Genomic DNA, 15,816 nt, shown 5'->3' with positions numbered 1-15,816 from the left:
ACAGTCCAAAAGCACGCTGGTATGTGGTATGGCTCACAAAGGTTTTTGTTTGCTTGTTTTTTTTTTTTAAACAATAACAAGACAACTTAGGAACTGAGGGGTCTTAGGACACAAGTGCGCTTAGTAGGACACGAGTGCCACCTTTTGTAGTACACGAGTCCTCGGATTGGGACTCACCCTCTGTTTCTCAGCTTGTTCGGAGACGAACAGTCACCGGAGTTTGTGTCTGCATGTCTCCAACTATATCTGCAAGACAAGTCCTTTCCCTCCACCCGAATGAAGGTAAATATGCTCCGGAGTTTCTTTACAGCAGTCGCCCCCTTTATTCCGACTGTCTCTTGCGTTTTGTCTCTGGTTTGGGTTGTTTTTCTCCCGAGGTGGCTAGCTGCGCTAACGTTAACAGTCTTAATAACCCAAGGCGGAGGGATATGGACATCATGCGGATCGGTTACAGCGAGCTAATTTGAGCCTTGCTTCAAAAGCGATCATCAGTTCTGGTCTGGGATGTTGCCTCTTTTAGAGATACCCGTCTTGGGTATAGAAATAGGCACCAGAACTGATCTTAAGTCGGAGTGTTTAGGCCTAGGATTAACCGTTGCTTCACATGTGAACAGGGAAATGATTTGTAGATCTGTAAAAATAGGTCGAGCCGTTAAGAATAGTAGGAGCGTAGTAGCTAGTAACGTTGTGTTCCCTGTTTTAACCACTTATTGACTCTTGACATGAGTGATACGGCTCGGTATCCGTATACCGGGTAGTTAAAAAAGAGACAGAGTGTAAGCTCGCTGTGTGTTTGTTATTCTGAAGCTCGGTGTTGACCTGTTGTTGCTCTGAAACTTCTCCGAAGAGCTGCGTTTACGTAACGACCGACAGCGGTAGAGTTACAGCAGCTGTTGCTATGACAACCGAGACAGCTCCGTCGATTTTACTTTTAAAATGTTTATTTACTATGTTTTTTTTTTAAATTATGGTTTATTAATTAGAATTATTTGTTTGTTTATTGTTTTGTAAACAGTTCTTGGCCAAAAAGAAGCACACGCTAATATTCCCAACAAACATTTAGCCGTTGATTCAACGTTGAAGTAACGGAATGACTGCCGTCTAATCAACGTTCTCTTGAGGTTGAAAATGAAAGTTGAAAAGACGTCCAAACACAGACATCGAAAAGACGACTATTATTAAAATACTAGACGTATTTTGGACGTCCATTGACGTTATTAATTGGTCCCGAAATAAATCACTTGTATAAAACGCATTTTGGACGTCCACTGACGTTATCAATTGGTCACCACTTAACTAACTTATTAAGATGGAATTTGGACGTCCATTGACGTTTAAAATATGTCCTTGACGGACAGACTACTTTTAGACCTATTTTGAACGTCCAGGGATGTTCCTTGTTTACTGGGTTGTACACTTGTCTGTTTCATAAGCGCCACTTTTCATAAATTTGCACTTTGTAGTTCTAGTGCTAAAGACTAGACCATCTGTTGCTCTGCATACATTGGTAGCCCTCTTTCACTTTGTTGTTAATGTTCAGGACCCCCACACTCCACACAGAGCAGGTATGCTGTGTTAATGTTGCCATGGTGGTGTGGATCAGATGCAGCACTGCTGCTAGAGTTTTTAAAAACTGTTTCCATACATTGTCCACTCTATTAGATACACCTAGTGATACCTCATTGGTCCACCTTGTACATGTAAGAGATAGTAGCTCATGTTGTTTCTGGCTGCATATGTTTCGATGGTCAACTATAGTTCATAGCATATATTCTCATTCTAGTAGTGACACTGAATTATAATGAATATACACTGTGGCTATATCCTAAAATTAAAACATTTTCAGGTGTGCTGAAACATCTTTTATTATCGCCACAGAAAAGCATGATTGAATTGGGTCACTTTGAAAGAGTAGCACTTGAGCTTACGCCAAGCTTAATGTCAGCTGTTAATGTCAAAAAGCCCCAGCACTGGGCTGTGGAGTAGAGTTTGTAATCCTAAACTAATCATCCAGCATTAGTGTCTAATCTCACAAAAGTCTTGTGGCTGAATTCCATTAAATTCTCACAGAAATGTTCCACTATCTCCTATTAAACCATCCCAGAACAGAAGAAGCTGTAACTGCAGCAAAGGGAATGAATGGCCTTTTAGTGTAAATTTTAGATGAGGAGACGTTCAGTAATTTTGCGTTATGTGGTGCATCTCAGGCTAAAGCTGGAGCAGTTGAAGTTGTTACTAACACCATAGAGTTCTCAGTGTGAAACAGAGTTCTCAGTTAAAGTGTGTGTGTGTGTGTGTGGAGTTTGGCAGCCTGTTGAACTTGTCCATGCAACAGCTGTGACCTGACTCTTCAGCTGATATTTATATATGAGGCAAATAAGGTCACTGTTTAGCAAGGCCTACTGTAGGCTGTAGATTTAATGTATTTCTGTGTTTATAATTTTTTGCATTAATAAATGTTACTTTTTTCTTTGCAGACAAACACCCCTGGCCAAATGAGATGTTTGTTGATTTTGTACCAAATTCTGTATTAAACAAACACAACCATGGCACTTTGAGTCTCTGTAGTGTTGATTGCTTTGTTGTTTCTTACATTATTTTTCAATTTATATTTTAATTATTTTAGTATCTTCCCCAGAATTATGCATTTTTAGATTCTAAGTGCAAAACTGATTTTATGATTTTACATTTGGCTCCAAAAATAAAAAGTGAACCATTTTAAATGTGAAAATGGATCTTTTTAAAACATAGTCAAATAAAATAGATTTACAAAAATGTTTAAAAACGTGATCAATTATTTTAATTTTGTGAATTGATTTTTAAAATGTCACTTATTCCCTTTAAAACCTGAATGCCATTTTATTGTATACTCTTCAGGTGTTAATGCGTCTCTAGTTTTCTACTTTGTGTTAAAATGGGGCCGATCGCCTAAGAGTCAGTCTTGTAAACAGTCCAAAGTATCAGAGCACACAGAGAAAATAAACAGTCTACTCTGAGATAAGCTGCTTTCGAGTCTAACAGGCTGACTGTCACTTGTTAGAGATAAATAAATAAAGAAAGAAGAAGAAAGAAAGACGTTACCTGGAAAACGTTTTCAAGTTTCAGTTTAGAAATGTGCTGTACATTTATCATCAGTTCCCACATGCTCCTGTTATCATGTGTGCAGTAGTGATCTGAAACTGAATTGGCCATTTCTGACATACGCTATAGAGTAATGAAGCAGTTTGCTTTTTAATGCATATAATGGAAAACAATTAAACACAATGCACGTCAGCAATTTCAGAAGCTTGCCTGTTGCCTGGTTTGTGGCTGGTGACGACAGAAAAAATGAATATGTTCTTATACTTTGAAGTGAGTTTATGAAAAGTTGTAATTCCAGGTCATTTTCCAGCATATTGTGAAATTTCTTAATGAAAAGCAGAAAAATGGAAATCAACAATGTCTTACAGAACCATGGGTGTACTGCACTTTGTTTGACTGAGAATTATTGTTCAGAATTATTATCTTCTGAAATAAACCAGGGCAGCACAGTGGTGCAGCAGGTAGGTGTCGCAGTCACACAGCTCCAGGGGCTTGGAGGTTGTGGGTTCGATTCCCGCTCCGGGTGACTGTCTGTGAGGAGTGTGGTGTGTTCTCCCTGTGTCTGTGTGGGTTTCCTCCGGGTGACTGTCTGTGAGGAGTGTGGTGTGTTCTCCTTGACTGTCTGTGAGGAGTGTGGTGTGTTCTCCCTGTGTCTGTGTGGGTTTCCTCCGGGTGACTGTCTGTGAGGAGTGTGGTGTGTTCTCCTTGTGTCTGCGTGGGTTTCCTCTGGGTGACTGTCTGTGAGGAGTGTAGTGTGTTCTCTCTGTGTCTGCGTGGGTTTCCTCCGGGTGACTGTCTGAGGAGTGTGGTGTGTTCTCCTTGTGTCTGTGTGGGTTTCCTCCGGGTGACTGTCTGTGAGGAGTGTGGTGTGTTCTCCCTGTGTCTGCGTGGGTTTCCTCCGGGTGACTGTCTGTGAGGAGTGTGGTGTGTTCTCTCTGTGTCTGCGTGGGTTTCCTCCAGGTGACTGTCTGTGAGGAGTGTGGTGTGTTCTCCCTGTGTCTGCGTGGGCTTCCTCCGGGTGTAGGCTCTGGACCCACCGCGAGCCTGAACTGGATAACCGCTTACAGATAATGAATGAATGAATGAATGAAAAAAACCAACTGAGAGATGAACAGTACAAAAATAGATAGGACACTTAAATGCCTGGTTTTGATTGGTGTTTTACAAAAGAAAGACGTATCTCTTGGCTGATGGGCTACATTTAAGATAAATGTGTTTAGCTGGTGTGTTTTGCATGTGCACATGGTGAAGCCCTTATGTCTTTTTGTTCTTCAGATTAACAGGCATGCCAAAGGAAAAATATGATCCTCCGGATCCACGCAGGCTCTACACCATCATGTCGGCGGAGGAGGCGGCCAGTGGGAAGAAGTCTCACTGGGCTGAGTTAGAGATAACTGGTTAGTTCCACTCTGTGTGATTTAAGATGTTTTCATTGACCAGCTTGTATCTGTGTTTGATTTTTCACGTTTTAAATGCGCTGTGTATTTTTGGTAAACCAGAACTGAAGTGGTCCAGAAGTTAATCCCTGAAACAGCCATGAAGTCATGTGTTATTTATTTATTTAGGTTAATAATATTGTGGTGCTGCCTTGCGCCCAATGATTCCAGGTAGGCTCTGGACCCCCCGCGACCCTAAATTGGATAAGGGTTACAGATAATGGATGGATGGATAGATATTGTGGTGCTGTGACTACACCAGGCCAAATGGTGGTTCACAAATAGTGTAATTGTGTCTTGTTTCCAGATTTAGTGACTGACTGTGTTGAACAGTTGCTCTTGATTCTGATCTCCCTCTCTCCCTCTCTCCACACAGGGCGGGTCAGGAATTTGAGCAGTTCACTATGGACGTTAACCCATTTGACTGCTCTGCACATAAACAACAACAACCTTAGTCGGCTTCCCCCTGAAATCGCCAAGCTCCCACACCTAGTCTACCTTAATCTGTCCTCCAACAAACTCCGCAGCCTGCCAGCAGAACTCGGAAACATGGTGTCTCTCAGGTATGAGTTAATGTGGATGATGTGCGCTGCTGTTGAAGTGAATTTCCAGGTCAGGATTTGAAGCAGTATGGCTGATCTGGTGTCAGGCAGGAGACAAGTCCATTTTAAGCTATCTATTCAAGCTCCACAGTGTTCGAGGCCCTTCTAATATTTTCAGGCATCTCACTCATTCACGCTTTTCTTTGGAGAGGAAATGACCTAAATGTGCACTGTTCCACAACCTGGATCCACAATACACCTTAAGTAATAATTAGTTTTCATATTTGCCTTGTCAGGTTGCATTTTGCTTTTGTTTCTTGGGTTTGGTTAGTTAGTAGATAGCATCCTTTACATCAACATTCGCATCATGCCAAACAAATGATACCATAAAGAAGATGCAGCACTTGAGTTTATGTGTGCTGCAGCAAAAAAACCCAACAGTTTAAACCTCTTATCAGCACTTTTCTACACTACTCTCACCTTTTCTTGAAACTCTAGTTTGTTTCCTATGTTACATAGTCCCATAAACAGTCCTGAAGTTTAGTTGGTGGACATATTGGTGCATTGGTTTAAAGGCTAAGCACCAGCTCTATGAAAGTGTCAAACAAATAAATACAGTGGAATTTGAGTTCCTAACTTGTGTTTATTGATAGTCAGAAAACATGTTTTTTCTTACTAATTCAAGGAATATGGTTTAAAAGACCGTTGGTCTTTTAATTTTGGATCATATAATTTCTGAATGCATCATGTTTAGGCATTTACCAATATATTTTTTTCTTTAATTGGTCTTTCATTTAGTTCACTTCATCAGTTAAAACCGTTCTTCAGACTTCTTTACAATTCATTCATTTATTCATTATCTGTAAGCGCTTATCCAGTTCAGGGTCGCAGTGGGTCCAGAGCCTACCTGGAATCATTGGGCGCAAGGTGGGAATACACCCTGGAGGGGGCGCCAGTCCTTCACAGGGCAACACACACATTCACTCACACCTACGGACACTTTAGAGTCACCAATCCACCTACCAACGGGTGTTTTTAGACTGTGGGAGGAAACCAGAGCACCCGGAGGAAACCCACGCAGGCACAGGGAGAACACACCACACTCCTCACAGACAGTCACCCGGAGGAAACCCATGCAGGCACAGGGAGAACACACCACGCTCCTCACAGACAATCACCTGGAGGAAACCCACGCAGACACAGGGAGAACACACCACATTCCTCACAGACAGTCACCCGGAGGAAACCCACGCAGACACAGAGAGAACACTCCTCACAGACAGTCACCCGGAGGAAAGCCACGCAGACACAGGGAGAACACACCACACTCCTCACAGACAGTCACCCGGAGGAAACCCACACAGACACAGGGAGAACACACCACACTCCTCACAGACAGTCACCTGGAGGAAACCCACGCAGACACAGGGAGAACACACCACACTCCTCACAGACAGTCACCTGGAGGAAACCCACGCAGACACAGGGAGAACACACCAAACTCCTCACAGACAATCACCCGGAGCGGGAATCGAACCCACAACCTCCAAGTCCCTGGAGCTGTGTGACTGCGACACTAACCTGATGCGCCACCGTGCAAAATACAGTAAAGTGGCATTGCCTGTGATAATAAATATAAAATACATTGTATAGATTATTGCACCCCTGAATGATTGCACACATTAAGAAAAACGAATCACATTATTATTGTTTTTGTACATATGATCAGTATGATGTGGTATTGAGTATCGCACGGATAAACCATGGTGTCACACTTTGAGGGAGTTATAGAGTTTGATGACCACAGGTTGGAAAGACCTCCTGTGGCGCTCTGTAGTGCATTTCGGTGGAATGAGTCTTGCACTGAAAACACAGAAGCCACAAAGGCTCTATTTTGTTGATCTGCACAATCGTGTTTCCGTATTTAGAGGAACTACAGTTAATTCTGTTACTGTCTGAACCTTGGCTTGAGGAATGAGGTCATTCTACTGACACCCCACACTACTTCTTCTTCCTCTGAATCTGTCTCACAAAATCTATGTCGACAACTGAGTCAACACAATCTGCACACAAAGGCTTTCGGGAAACTATAAAACCTCAGAAGGATGGAAGTTTGTTTTGGTATTTCTTTTCATTGGATGATGAAAGAGCCACCCCCAAACATCATATATCATGTGATTTAAAATCCATATTGAAACTTAAAATGTGTGTACTTTTGTCATCAAAGCAGATTGACCTGTTTATGTTATTACAGATAGAACATCACGGTATTTACACTGTCTTTGGGAAATACTTGGCAGAGTATTGCTTTGACGTTGACATTCTGAAGGGCTAAAGAGAATGATGTCATTACATTATAGAAAAATTATATCTAATACTCGTCTGTGTCATTTTACGTTCATATTTTCACTCATACTATCATAGGTATCACTGAAATAATAATAATTACAATGCTGAGGATTTCCATACATAAGCATGCTGTAATATAATATAATAGTGGTTTGCAAAAAATAATATTGCTTTATTAAATATGGCCTCTATTGTCTTTTCAATGTTTTACACAGGGAATTGCTTTTGAACAACAATTGTTTACGGGTTTTGCCTTATGAACTTGGGCGGCTGTTCCAGTTACAAACCCTTGGTCTCAAAGGCAAGTCCCTCCCTTTTTTTAAAGCAGTCAGAAACCTGATTGAATAATTATTATTATTATTATTATTATAAATAAGTGACCATAAGTTTATCCAAATGTGCTCGTCCAAAATGAAGGGTATTAATAGGTAACGTTCCTCTTTGCCACAGGAACAGCCTTTGCTTTTTTTAGCCTAGTTTTTGGAATACTTCCTGCCAGGATTTGATTGCATTCATTCAAGAATCATCAGAGGGGTCAGATACACATGTTGGGTGGTTATATCTGAATTACAAAAGCCACTATATATTCTTAAGCTCTGTTACTCCAGAGTACACAGTTACCACTGCTCCACAGCCCAATGCTGGGGGGGCGTATACCCCTCTATTCTAAAAGGTGGTAACGTATGGAAATTACATACATTACATTGTGAAAAACGTGTGTGTGTAACACCCTTACAGGTAATCCACTGTCGCAAGATATACTCAACCTCTACCAGGAGCCTGACGGAACAAGAAAGCTGTTGAATTACATGCTTGACAATCTTGCAGGTAACTTGTCTGCTGAATTGGTAAATCCTCTCAACTCTTGATATGGTAATATTTACACTTTGAATAATATGCACATATAATGTGTATCTGTTTTCTTCTTTCCAAAATCAGTCCACCCAGAACAACTCCCTCAAAGACCTTGGATCACGCTGAAGGAGCGAGACCAGACCATGCCCACAGGTAGTGGAAACCTTCCTTTGCAAGTTAGTGTATCATGCTGTATTCCAACCTGAAAGCTGTGTTTTGTTAAGTCGCAATCACGAGTTGGATCTTAAGAAATGTTTTCAGCATCCAAGTAACTTCTTACTGGCTTTTTTCCTTTTGTTATGGCAGAGTAAAAAGGGGGGTATTTGTTCTTTATTTCTCTGAATCTGGCTTAATTATAGTAGAGGACAGTTATATATACAGTGCCTTGCCAAAGTATTCGGCCCCTTGAACTTTTCAACCTTTTGCCACATTTCAGGCTTCAAACATAAAGTTATGTGATATAAAAAAAAGTTATAATTTTTTGGTGAAGAATCAACAAGTGGGACACAATCGTGAAGTGAAATGAAATTTATTGGATGTGTCAAACTTTTTTAACAAATAAAAAACTGAAAAGTGGGGCGTGCGATATTATTCAGCCCCTTTACTTTCAGTGTAGCAAACTCACTCCAGAAGTTCAGTGAAGATCTCTGAATGATCCAGTGTTGTCCCAAATGACTGATGATGATAAATAGAATCCACCTGTGTGTAATCAAGTCTCCGTATAAATGCACCTGCTCTGTGATAGTCTTAGGGTTCTGTTCAAAGCGCAGAGAGCATCATGAAGACCGAGGAACACACCAGGCAGGTCCGAGATACTGGTGTGGAGAAGTTTAAAGCCGGATTTGGGTACAACAAGATTTCCCAAGTTTTAAACAGTCTAAGGAGCACTGTGCGAGCAATCTTACTGAAATGGAAGGAGTATCAGACCACTGCAACTCTACCAAGACCCGGCCGTCCTTCTAAACCTTCACCTCGAACAAGGAGAAGACTGATCAGAGATGCAGCCAAGAGGCCCATGGTCACTCTGGATGAACTGCAGAGATCTACATCTGAGGTGGGAGAGTCTGTCCATAGGACAACAATCAGTCGTACACTGCACCAATCTGGACTTTATGGAAGAGTGGCAAAAAGAAAGCCATTTCTCAAAGATATCCATGAAAAGTCTCGTTTAAAGTTTGCCACAAGCCACAGGGGAGACACGCCAAACATGTGGAAGAAGGTGCTCTGGTCAGATAAAACCAAAATCGAACTGTTTGGCCACAACGCAAAACGATGTGTTTGGCTCATCACCCTGGACAGACCATCCCCACTGTCTAACATGGTGGTGGCAGCATCATGGTTTGGGCCTGCTTTTCGTCAGCAGGGACAGGGAAGATGGTCAAAATTGATGGGAAGATGAATGGGGCCAAATACAGGACCATTCTGGAAGAAAACCTGAGACTGGGACGGAGATTTATCTTCCAACAAGACAATGATCCAAAACATAAAGCCAAATCTACAATGGAATGGTTCACAAATAAATGTATCCAGGTGTTGGAATGGCCAAGTCAAAGTCCAGACCTGAATCCAATCGAGAATCTGTGGAAAGAGCTGAAGACTGCTGTTCACAAACGCTCTCCATCCAACCTCACTGAGCTCCAGCTGTTTTGCAAGGAAGAATGAGCAAGAATTTGTCTCTTGATGTGCAAAACTGATAGAGACATTCCCCAAGCGACTTGCAGCTGTAATTGCAGCAAAAGGTGGCGCTACAAAGTATTAACGCAAGGGGCCGAATAATATCACACTCCACGCTTTTCAGTTTTTTTATTTGTTAAAAATTTTGACACATCCAATAAATTTCATTCCACTTCACTTCAAAGTTCAAGGGGGCCGAATACTTTCACAACTGAAAGCAAATACAAGCAATGAATGTGGTAGGTTTCTGGAAAACCTCATTGTAAGAATACATTAGGTGTTTTTGCCTTGTCTCTCGTCTCTTGCAGTGCATGTACACTTGTTCATTGGAGATAAATAATTCTAGTTAATTGCTCCCTGCTCCCCTCCAGCTGTATTCACTGTCATGTGCTACAATGTGCTTTGCGACAAGTACGCCACAAGGCAGCTGTACGGCTACTGTCCTTCCTGGGCCCTGAACTGGGAGTACAGGAAAAAAGGCATCATGGAGGAGATCACCCACTGTGACGCTGATATCATCAGTCTGCAGGTACACAAACCAGGACACGTTTGAAGCTGTATCTCTCAAACTGGTTCTCATTAACCACCAGCCTGCACGTTTCCGTCCAAAAGCAACCCTGTATAATGTGATCCATAGGATCTAAAGTCATTCTCGACTGTCACTTTGCTCCTGCAGGAGGTGGAAACAGAGCAGTACTACACTTTCTTTCTGGAAACTCTAAAAGAGCGTGGATACGACGGGTTTTTTTGTCCAAAGTCTCGTGCCAAACACGTGTCTGAACAGGAGAGGAAGCATGTGGATGGCTGTGCTGTGTTCTTCAAAACAGAAAAGTGAGCATTTCTCTGGAAAGTGGAATGATGGTTCCTCAGAGCAGTCATTTGGATTCTAATCAGACCACAGTCTGTGTGTAAATCTGTCGTAATGTACAATTTTTTAGATTTGCACTGGTCCAGAAACACACAGTGGAGTTTAATCAAGTGGCCATGGCAAACTCCGAAGGCTCAGAAGTCATGCTGAACCGGGTCATGACCAAAGACAATATCGGAGTGGCCGTCCTGCTGGAGGTGAAACAGGAGCTGTTTGTTGGAGGTAAGAGATTAGCCTGGGTTTGGACTGTAATCGATACCAAACCCGTAGATGTTTTGCCAAGTTTTGGCCTGTTGTTTGTGTAGTGTGTTTTTGTTCCACTAGATGGCAGTAGATAAACACATTTCTCAATAAAATCAGCCCTACTAGTGAAGAACCATATATCATTTCACGTTTTTTCTACCTAATGAATAGAAGAAGTGCTTTAGTGACAGCTGTGGTTTAAATAGAGGGCATCAAAAATGTCATTTCAACTTTAAGACGTTTTTAGAAGCAAATGCACATATATGGTTCTTCACTGTGAGGTCTCAAATGTGCAGAATTATACCTGATTATTACATAGGTGTCAGAATAAATCAGATATGGTAGCACTCCTTTAATGTTTTCATTCTGAGAGGTATTTTGGACAGCAGCAAAGTATACCCTCTTCTGATTTACTAAAGTTAATCTGCAGGTTTGAAGCCCCCTGCTGAGAAGCAGCTCCTTCTGGTGGCGAACGCCCACATGCACTGGGACCCAGAATACTCTGACGTCAAGCTCATCCAGACGATGATGTTCCTGTCAGAGCTGAAGAGCATCACAGAGAGAGCCTCCACTTCAAATGGCTCTACACCACCTGCTTCTGAATCCGTCTCCATCCCTGTCGTCCTCTGTGCTGACCTCAACTCTCTCCCAGACTCTGGTAAGCGCTATTAAGTCCTTAGATAGTAATTTTTCTTGTATTGTATTGGCAATTTTGCTTTGATTTTTCAAAAGATATATACATACATAAATAAAAAGAAATAAATCAATAATTAAAACGAACAACAAAAGATTGGTATTTTCCAGCGAACAAGTACACGTTTTCACTAGTTTTGATGGGAACCAAGGTCACTTCACAGAGCCTCACAGTGTCTCTTTTAACCTTCGTCCGAGCCAGAGATAAACGTAGAGAGTGTTCTCCCTGTGTCTGCGTGGGTTTCCTCCGGGTGCTCCGGTTTCCTCCCACAGTCCAAAAACACACGTTGCAGGTGGATTGGCGAATTAAAAAGTGTGAGTGAATGTGTGTGTGTCTGTGTTGCCCTGTGAAGGACTGGCGCCCCCTCCAGGGTGTATTCCCGCCTTGCGCCCAATGATTCCAGGTAGGCTCTGGACCCACCACGAACTGGATAAGGGTTAAGATAACGGATGAATGAATGAATGCCCATGGACATCATCATGGTTCATGCTGAAGAGCATGCAGTTTTTTGGTTCCAGCTGGGAACAAATGTTTGGGCTCTGAAATCTATTTATGTTGGTGGAAATGTGCAGTTCAAAACTGGGTGTGCTGACTGGAATGGAACTGGTGACTAGGCTCCTGTCTCTTTGAATGAATAGAGAGCTTTAAAACAATAACACACCTAAATTGTGTTTGGCATCAATAGTGAAATCTGAAAAATTGTTATAATTTATTCCTATGATAAAATTTTAGTATTTAGCTCAAAAATGTCCTGTTTAGCACTTTTCCAGACACTTGTTGCTAAAGTCAAACTCTTAGCCATCTGTAGTAGTCACATACAGTAAGTGTTTAAGGATTCTCTTAGACAGAATTCTAGTGATCAACATAATGAAGGCGATCACAGGGTAAAGTAAACCATTAGGGAATAAATCCTCAGGTGAGTTCATATTGGGGGTGTAAAACTGGACAAATGCATAAATGACTTTGCAATGTATAAATGTTTAATTGTGTGCGTTTTACTAAACCAGAATTGTCTTTGACTGGTATCAGGAGGCGAATTAGACTAGAACTCTTGATTCAGAAATCTCTGCAGGTGTGGGCGGGAATGGGTAGCCACAGATGTGACAATACAGCTGTATTAAAATGAGTCAGATATGCTGTTGTCAGACTGCCAGTAACTGCTGCATACGATACTTTGCTGCTCTTACAGGTGTTGTGGAGTACCTGAGCAATGGTGGAGTCGCAGAGAATCACAAAGACTTCAAAGAACTGCGCTACAGTGAGTGTCTGACCAACTTCAGCTGCAACGGCAAGAACGGCAAACCTGACGGGAGCATCACGCACAGCTTCCAGTTGAAGAGCGCATATGAGAGCAATCTGATGCCTTACACTAACTTCACATACGACTTCAAGGTGAAGATTCATAAGTGTCCATTTTGCAAGTTTGAATTCAAATTCGGATTTAATTGAAATTTAATTTGAATTGAACACAGCTCCAGGGACCTGGAGGTTGTGGGTTCGAGTCCCGCTCCGGGTGACTGTCTGTGGGGAGTATGGTGTGTTCTCCCTGTGTCTGCTTGGGTTTCCTCCGGGTGACTGTCTGTGAGGAGTGTGGTGTGTTCTCTCTGTGTCCGCGTGGGTTTCCTCCGGGTGACTGTCTGTGAGGAGTGTGGTGTGTTCTCCCTGTGTCTGCTTGGGTTTCCTCCGGGTGACTGTCTGTGAGGAGTTGGTGTGTTCTCCTTGTGTCTGCGTGGGTTTCCTCCGGGTGCTCCGGTTTCCTCCCACAGTCCAAAAACACACGTTGGTAGAGGGATTGGCAACTCAAAAAGTGTCCATAGGTGTGAGTGTGTGTGTTGCCCTGTGAAGGACTGGCGCCCCCTTCAGGGTGTATTCCCATCCAATGATTCCAGGTAGGCTCTGGACCCACCGCGACCCTGAACTGGATAAGGGTTACAGATAATGAATGAATGAACACTCAGGTCAAGCCACAAATCATGTCCCAAACTGACTCAATATCTCTTCAATGGCACTTGGTTATTAAGCACCTTTTCAGAGACAGAATATGTGTTAATTGCAGTTTTGCAAATAGGCTCTAACTCACTATCACTAAGTTTGGTTATTAGTGAAACTTGGAAATCCTGTCAGCTCTTGTGTTGACATGACAGCTGCCTGTGTCAGACGCATTCTAGCAGCAGGTAATGTGCTCTGCGTGCTTTAGGCATGGAGTGGCACCTGTGCAGCACATGCATGAAACACATTAGTGGCTGTGTTCACATATACACTGATATGTGCAGTAGGAGGATAAAAGCCACGTAAAATCCAGGAGGAACGTTGCAGGTGTTTGCGTTCACACACACAGCTCCTCCGGCTTTACTCCAGACCATTCATTCATTCATTCATTCATTCATCCATCCATCCATTATCTGTAACCGCTTATCCAATTTTAGGGTCGCGGGGGGTCCAGAGCCTACCTGGAATCATTGGGCACAAGGCGGGAATACACCCTGGAGGGGGCGCCAGTCCTTCACAGGGCAACACACACACACACACCTACGGACACTTTTTGAGTCGCCAATCCACCTACCAATGCGTGTTTTTGGACTGTGGGAGGAAACCGGAGCACCCAGAGGAAACCCACGCAGACACAGGGTACTCCAGACCAGTTTTAGGTAAATGTGCATGCATGAAAGTGTCTTATTATTATCCTTCTTGTCTTCTGTATTCCCAGGGCGTGATCGATTACATCTTCTTCACTAAGACTCATATGAGTGTGTTGGGGCTGCTGGGACCTCTGGAGACACAGTGGCTTGTGGACAACTGCATCACTGGCTGCCCTCACCCACACATCCCCTCTGACCACTTCTCTCTCCTTGCTCAGCTGGAGTATCACCAGCCTTTACCCTCCCTCAATGGGCTTCACCTGGCCATCCACAGGTAGTACAGCCCCCCGTCCCCCCATAACTATCCTTCACTTCCTAAGCCTTGCAGTAAAGGACAACTCCATACACCCAGGAGTAAAGTATTCTACACAGTTTACTCCTTTTTTAACCTTTGCACAGGATTGTATTAGTACTTTTTTCCAACTTTAAAAAAAGCTTGATACCAAATTAGGGTTGGGACTCCACACGTTTTCTCAAAAAGTGAATCCAAATATGGCCCTCATGACAATGTCTGTGGCTGAATGTTAATTTTATGACAATATACTGTACATGTGTGCAGTGTTAGTGGGCTATGTAAAGACATAGCTATCGTATCATGTAGCATAACAATTTCAGCCACTGAACTGAAAAAAATGTTAAAAAAAAATAATTTTTCTATTTTTGTCACTAAAATATGTTTTATATGTCCTCCTTCGTGTTTTAGCAACTGAAACTTCTCATAGAAGAAATCCCATTTGTAAATGTATGAGTTTATGCAGAACAGTCCGCCTAGAGTTATAACATTATTGTAAACTGTGCAGTTGTAGCATCTGGTACTTTATAAAGACAAGTTTACCATCTACCTTCTGTCTTCACTGAAGTGGGCTTGTGGCTTGCTTTGGAACATTTACAATTCAGAAATTATGGTATAGACGTGTGCCTAACATGGGACGAAGCCGTCAGAGAAATTCCTATATGTGCAATGTCTGATATTATGCAAAAATGGTCTTTTGCAAAGTCCAACACGAATGCCATTAAAGAGGATCCCAGCCCTACTGAATAAAACACTGTGTTTCCTTCTTTTGCTCTCCTCTTGCCCTTTTGCCCGGTTTAACACTAGATTTCTCTTGAATCGTCCTGCATATGTTTTTCTGCTGAGTTCAGAAAAAGCCTGAATAACAGAGAATAGTCACGAGCTGCTGGTGGTTACACTGAGGGGAAACAAGCATTTAGAGGTTTTGTTAGATAATATACGTCTAGTGCTGGTGCATAAAATCCTTTCAGATTAAAGGAACACCAGGTAAGATTTGGTCATTTTGCGCCTCCCCCTACAGCTGCAGTGTATGATTAACTGTCTTCACAGGGGGTGGTTTCCTACCCTCCTCCAAAAGTTATATAGTACGGTTTCTGCAGTGCTGAACCCAGAGGAGCAACAACAGAGGCTCTATTCTCCCTA

The 15,816-nt window shown here is 42.4% G+C and overlaps 1 protein-coding gene across 1 annotated transcript; it reads left to right on the top strand.

The window, feature by feature from the left end:
- Positions 1 to 170: 170 nt before the first annotated feature.
- LOC136677018 (CCR4-NOT transcription complex subunit 6-like) lies at positions 171 to 15,407 on the top strand. The gene is made up of 12 exons (XM_066654365.1): positions 171 to 282; positions 4,357 to 4,478; positions 4,894 to 5,080; positions 7,624 to 7,709; positions 8,147 to 8,236; positions 8,348 to 8,416; positions 10,309 to 10,466; positions 10,614 to 10,768; positions 10,876 to 11,027; positions 11,479 to 11,706; positions 12,932 to 13,134; positions 14,450 to 15,407. Exons 2-12 carry the CDS (start codon positions 4,367 to 4,369, stop codon positions 14,657 to 14,659), a joined length of 1,650 nt encoding a protein of 549 aa, XP_066510462.1. The 5' UTR covers positions 171 to 282; positions 4,357 to 4,366; the 3' UTR covers positions 14,660 to 15,407.
- Positions 15,408 to 15,816: the final 409 nt, after the last annotated feature.

This window comes from Hoplias malabaricus, chromosome X2, assembly GCF_029633855.1.
Source record: "Hoplias malabaricus isolate fHopMal1 chromosome X2, fHopMal1.hap1, whole genome shotgun sequence".
In the NCBI taxonomy this organism is placed as follows: domain Eukaryota; kingdom Metazoa; phylum Chordata; class Actinopteri; order Characiformes; family Erythrinidae; genus Hoplias; species Hoplias malabaricus.
Note: the sequence above shows the minus strand (reverse complement) of the source record. Positions and strands in the feature narration are given on the sequence as shown.